At 50.8% G+C, this 6,384-nt stretch overlaps 1 protein-coding gene across 1 annotated transcript; it reads right to left on the bottom strand.

Annotated features, from left to right (window-relative positions):
* On the bottom strand, positions 1–705 carry LOC122026014. Its single transcript, XM_042584708.1, has one exon. It carries the CDS (start codon positions 703–705, stop codon positions 1–3), a length of 705 nt encoding a protein of 234 aa, XP_042440642.1.
* Positions 706–6,384: the final 5,679 nt, after the last annotated feature.

The following is a 6,384-nucleotide window of genomic DNA, read 5'->3' as shown; positions in this document are numbered from 1 at the left end:
TCAGTAAGGTTGCAGATGGTTCGCGCTCCATGAGCGCTCCAATCGTCGTCTGTCCTCATCCTCTAAGTAGTAGGCGCCCGAACAGAGTTTCTCCACGACATTGAAGGGTCCCGACCACGGGGCCTTTAACTTGGTGACATCGCCGACCGGCTTCACCATCTTCCATATCATGTCGCCGACCTGGAACGATCTTGGGATCACCCTCCGATTGTAGCTCTGCTTCATCCTCGACCGGTATGCCATCAATCGGGCGACAGCTTTTACGCACGCTTCGTCCACTAAGTCTAGTTCCAGACGCCTCCGCTTGGCGTTGTCCTCGCTGTAGTGTTGTATCCGATCGGATTCAACTCCGACTTCGATGGGGACGACCGCTTCGCCGCCATATACCAAGTGAAAGAGAGTTGCCCCGGTCCCTTCTTTGGGAGTTATGCGGATCACCCATAACACGCTGGGGATTTCATCTACCCAACTTCCTCCAACATGGTCGAGTCGTGCACGTAGGATTCGCAAGATCTCCCGATTGGCGACTTCGGCATGCTCGTTGCTCTGAGGATAGGCCACGGAGGTGAAAGCTTGTTGGATGTCATATCCTCCGCACCATTCTTTGAGTTTTTGACTGTTGAATTGCCTTCCGTTATTTGAGATGAGCCGGCACGGGATGCCGAACCGACAGATGATGTACTGCCAAATGAACTTCATGATCATCTATTCGGTTATTCTTGCCAACGGCTCGACTTCGACCCATTTGGAGAAGTAATCCACTACAACGAGCAGGAACCTCCTCTGACCTGTTGCCATGAGGAATGGCCCAATAATGTCCATGCCCCACTGGTCGAATGGGCAAGAAACTGTGAATGCCTTTATGTCTTCGGTCGGTCGGTGCAAGAGATTATGATATTTCTGGCAAGACAAACATGTAGCCACCGTCCGAGCGACATCCTCCTGGAGGATCGCCCAGAAGTATCCGGCTAGTAGAATCTTCTTTGCTAATGAGTGGCCGCCTGAATGTCCTCCACAGGACCTTTGATATACCTCCCGCAGTATGTAGTCGGCGTCCTCCGATCCAATGCTTTTAAGTAGAGGCCTAGAGAATGCCTTTTTGTAGAGCTTATCCCCGATCAGGGTAAATCGTTCAGCCTTTTCCTAAGCAAGCGAGCCTCCTCCTGATCAGACGGGATAGCTTCCGACTTCAAAAATTCTATCAAAGTCGTCCTCCAATCGTTTGGGAAGATGAGCCCCTCCATCCGGTTAATATAAGCCACTAGAGATATTTACTCAATCGGCTGTGATATGACGATCAGCAATAATGAGTTTGTTAATTTGGCCAACTCGTCTCCAGCCTGGTTCTTCGACCGGGGGATCTTCTGTATGCCGACATCCAGAAAGTGGGCCTTCAGTTTCTCGAAGGCTTCGGCGTAGAGCTTGAGTCGAGTGTTACTTATCTCGAACATCTCGGTCAGCTGTTGAGCGGCCAATTAGGAGTCCAAGTGGATGAGGACCTTGATGGCTCTAACGTGCCGGGCGGCTTGTAAGCCGAGTATTAGCGCCTCATACTCGGCTTCATTTTTTGTTGCCTTGTAGTCCAGCCGAATGAATAGTTGAATCCGCTCTTCTTGGGGGGAGATGAGTAATACGCCGATCCCACCCCCTGCCAAGTAGACGAACCATTCACATATAGCCTCCAAATGGCTTCTGACTCCAGATTTTGTACCTCAGTGACGAAATCCGCCAAGGACTGCGCTTTGATGGGCGTTCGGGGCTGGACTGGATGTCGAACTCGCTAAGCTCTGTCGTCCATTTGATCAGCCGTCCGGATGCCTCTGGACTGAGGAGCACTCTCCCCAAGGGACTATTGGTCATCACGATGATGGAGTGAGCGAAGAAGTACAGGCGGAGTCTCCGAACGGCGAGTACAATTGCATAAGCCAACTTCTCGAGACCGGTGTAGCGGGACTCAACGTATTTCAATATATGACTTAGGAAATACACCGACTGTTCCTCGTCGTTCTGCTTAACTAGGGCCGAGCCGACCGCATGCTTGGTCTACGACAGGTAAATTCAGAGGTGCTCGTCGACAAGTGACTTAGCTAGTACAGGCAGAGAATTGAGGTACGCCTTGAGTTCTTCGAATGCCCAGTCGCACTCCTCGTCCCATTGGAATTTGGTGGCTCGGCGCAGTATCTTGAAGAATGGCAAGCTCCGATCGGATGATTTGGAGATGAACCGAGATAGTGCTGTTATCTGACCGGTGAGATGTGGGACTTCCTTCAAATTTCTAGGCGGCGACATGTCTTGTAATGCTTTTACTTTGCCGTGGTTTGCCTCGATGCCCCGCTCGGTGATGATGTAGTCCAAGAGTCACCCGCTTTTTGAGGTGAGCAGACACTTGTTTGGATTCAGCTTGATTCTGTATGTTCTGAGTGTCTGGCAGGTCTCCTTGATATCTGTACATAGGTCAACAATTCAGAGAGATTTGATTGATATGTCGTCGACGTATACCTCCATGTTACGGTCGATTTGCCATCGGAGCACTTTATTCATCAGTCTCTGATAAGTAGCTCTGGCGTTCTTCAGTCTTTATGGCATAACATTGTAACAGTACGTTCCGTCGGCCGTAATGAAGCTGACCTTTTCTTGGTCTGCCCGGGCGAGCGACACTTGATGGTACCCTTGATATGCGTCCAGCATGCATATCAACTTACACCCCGCAGTGGAGTCTACCATCTGATCAATCTAAGGTAGTGGATAGAAGTCCTTCGGGCATGCTTTGTTGAGGTCCCAGAAGTCGATGCAGACTCGCTACTTGTTGCCTAGCTTGGAGACCAACATGACATTTGCGAGCCAGCTCGGGAATTGAACTTCCCATATGTGGCCGGCTTCCAACAGCTTCTCTATTATTGCCCAGATGATTAGGTTTTGTTCAGCACTGAAGTCTCTCTTTCTCTGCTTTACCGACCAAGCGTCTAATCGGGTGTGAAGTTCGTGTTGCGCGACGCTCGGGGAAATCCCGGGAAACTCATGCGTCAATCACGTGAATACATCATAGTTTTACTAGAGACAGGCGATCAGCTCTGCTTTCTGCTTGGCTTCCAGATCGAACGCTATGAAAATTGTTGCCTCTGCTTGGTCGGGATGGATTTGGACTTCCTCTTTTTCTTCGTAGACTAGGGTAGGTGGTTTTTCGGTGATGACGCTTACCTCTAGCTGGGAGTTTTCCTAGCGGATTTGGCCTCGGTCTTGACCATCTCGACATAACAGCGTCGGGCGACCAACTGGTCACCTTTGACTTCCCCGACCCGGTCATCTCCCGTGAATTTAATCTTTTGACAGTAGGTTGAAACTATTGCCCGGAACTCATTGAGGGTCGGTCGGCGCAGGATGACGTTGTAAGCTGAGGGGGTGTCTACCACAATGAAGTTTGTAGTCTTGGTCCTCCTGAGCGGCTCCTCTCCGAGCGATATGGCCAACTTGGTTTGGTCGATCGGCAAAATCTCGTTGCCCGTGAACCCATATAGTAGGGTCGTCATTAGCAGTAGCTTGCCTCGATCGATCTGGAGCTGATCGAAAGCCTTCTTGAAAATTATGTTCACCGAGCTCCCTATGTCAACGAAAATTCGATGAATGATATAATTTGCGATTACCGCTCGCATGATGAGAGGGTCATCGTGAGGGACTTCCACTCCCTCTAGGTCCCGGGGTCTAAAGCTAATTTCAAGTCCGCTCGCCTCCTCTCGGCTGCAGCCTACTGCATGGATCTCCAGCCGTCGAGCGTATGACTTCTTGGCTCGATTAGAGTCACCGCTAGACGGTCCGCCGACGATGATGTTTATTTCTCCCCGAGCGGCATTACTTCTGTTTTCCTCCTCCCGAGCGGATGGCCTGCTTTGCTCGCGAAAGGCTCGGGGATGATCAACATTCTTCCTTCGTTGATGATGCTATTATCGTTCGGGTGATCTTCTTGCATCATCCCGCCGCCCCGATAGATTGATGCCTCTGTCGCCGGTCGGGAGAGGGAGATCAGTGGTGATATCCTCTGGGAGCTGGTCTGGCGATCGACGTCAAGCCGCGACAATCACGTGTATTGTGTGATGCAGACTGGTGGAAAGAACAAAACATAGGCACCCATACCTTACCTTTTGACGCCTTCGGCTGACCGGAGGTCACATGCTGCACAGTATGCGCCCTTGTCTCCTGATGTGGCCGCACCCTTTCGACTCTTGGTCCCCTCAGCGGTTGGTGGCTACTCAGTCGGCACCGAGGGTTCATTCGGTGCCTTTTTCCTTCTCGTTGCCTGGGCCTCTTCCACATTTATGTACTCATTAGCTTTCTTGAGCATGTGGTCATAGTCTCGGGGTGGCTTCTTGATGAGCGACCGGAAGAAATATCCCTGGACGAGCCTCTGGGTGAATGCATTCATCATAGTCTCAGATGAAACCGAAGGGATATCCATAGCTATCTGGTTAAAGCGCTGGATGTACGTTCGGAGAGCCTCTCTTGGTCCTTGCTTCAAAGAAAAAAAACTGACGCTCATTTTTTGGTAGCGTCTACTGCTCGCGAAATGGTGTAGGAAGGCTGTTGGGAAATCCTTGAAGCTTTATATCGATCCATCCGACAGTCTCCTGAACCAGCGTTGTGGCGAGCCGGAGAGTGTGGCGGGGAAGACCTGGCACTTCACCCCATCTATGTATTGGTGAAGTGTTGCCGCATTGTCAAACTTACCCAAATGATCATCCAGATCAGTCAACCCGTTATACTCTCTGATCGCCAGTGGAACATAGTGCCTTGACAGTGGGTCCTGCAGTATTGCTTCGGAGAACTGGCGGTTAATCGGTTCGGGAGACAAGGATCTCCGCTCTTGATTCGCCTGAGCGATTTCCGAGGACGTTTGGAACACAACCTCGTGGAAAGGTATCGATGCTGGCAGTGCCTCCCCATGCGTACTGGTCGACCCTCTATTCTATCTCCAGATAGAGAGTTGCTCCGGCCGGTCCTCATGTGTCGCTCGGCCTCTGATGCCAATGTTGCCTGCTGGGCCAGCCGATCGACCAGCGCCTTCTGCTGTTGCCGCTCGACTATCTTTGCTGCTCGAGCTTGCACGAGCATGTCGAGCTCCTCTTGAGTAAGCACCACGGTGTGAAGTCATCAAGTCTCTTCCATCTTCTCGGCTCGGAGGCAGGTGCATTCCCACAGACGACGCCAAATTTGATTATGTCCGAAAGTCGAGGCGATAGATGCTGGGGATGTGGCGCTAGCTCCTGTTGACCGCGCGTGAACTCCAAACTAGATGGACCTGCAAGCACAGCAACGTCAGTACCGAGTCAAGGAGGGGTTCCCTGGCGTTGACCCTTCAACGCTCAAGTCAGTCACCGCCGATGGGAAAGCGGAGTAAGGAAGCGGAGCCAAATAAGCACGGTAATAGTAGTAACAGTAATCTCTCATACCTCCGATGAAGCTTGGACCTCTTTATATAGGGCTTGGGAGCGCACACGCACATTTCTCGATGTGTGTACGCTTCTCAAAGCTTTTCCTGAAAAGATATGTTAGGAAAGTGCCCCTGACCCATACCTTAACGACCTGAACATATCTCTGACGTGATAGTGGACGTTTTCGTCGTCCGATCCTCTGCCTGATCATGCCACCAACCATGTCGTCTGTCGAGGGCACAGACTCCCAGAAGGATATCGCCAGATCCTCCTTTTGTCCGTTACTGGGTCGAGCGGGTGAGCCGTTCGACCAACCTTCAGCCGTCTGGACGCTATCGTTCTCGGATCGAGCAGGATGGTCGCTCGGCCAACCTTCCACTATTCTAGCTCCGCTGTTGAGTGGAGCTATGTCTGAATGTATTTACTTGGTCGCGACCCCGCTTTGCTGGTTCCAATGTTTGATGGAAGTCCGAGCGGGCTGACCACTCGGCGTGTGCCTCAGCGACACATACTTCTCTGAGCGTCAGAAGTTCGGTACGTGGGCGAGCTATGATGATATTAGATCGGATATTTTTTATCTCGGTTGAACAAGTGGGTTATCCGATCTGCCGATGATGTAGGGGAGTTGATCACGCCTTGATTTTGACTTCTACCGTGACTTTATCCCTCCATGGGGTGAGTCCCTTATCCCCGTATCATGATTCATGCATCAAAGAATCTTTCCATGTTTAAATTGTTTTAATTTGTGTAGATTTCAATGATTTAATGGCGGTGATGAAAGTTTCCATGAAGGTTAGTTGGCATGAATAAATGATTCCTTGTTATAAAGATTTTCCGTATGCACACTTGGAATGTTTGCCATGTGGTTGGGACGACAACCAACTCTGGTCCCTGGAGCACGTTTCATGGTACTCGCTCTTCCTGACTCCTGATTTACAGTTAAATTCACAACTCCACTTCG

This window comes from Zingiber officinale, chromosome 1B (genome assembly GCF_018446385.1).
Source record: "Zingiber officinale cultivar Zhangliang chromosome 1B, Zo_v1.1, whole genome shotgun sequence".
NCBI classification, from domain to species: Eukaryota; Viridiplantae; Streptophyta; class Magnoliopsida; order Zingiberales; family Zingiberaceae; genus Zingiber; species Zingiber officinale.
This window is presented reverse-complemented; position numbering and strand designations above follow the sequence as displayed.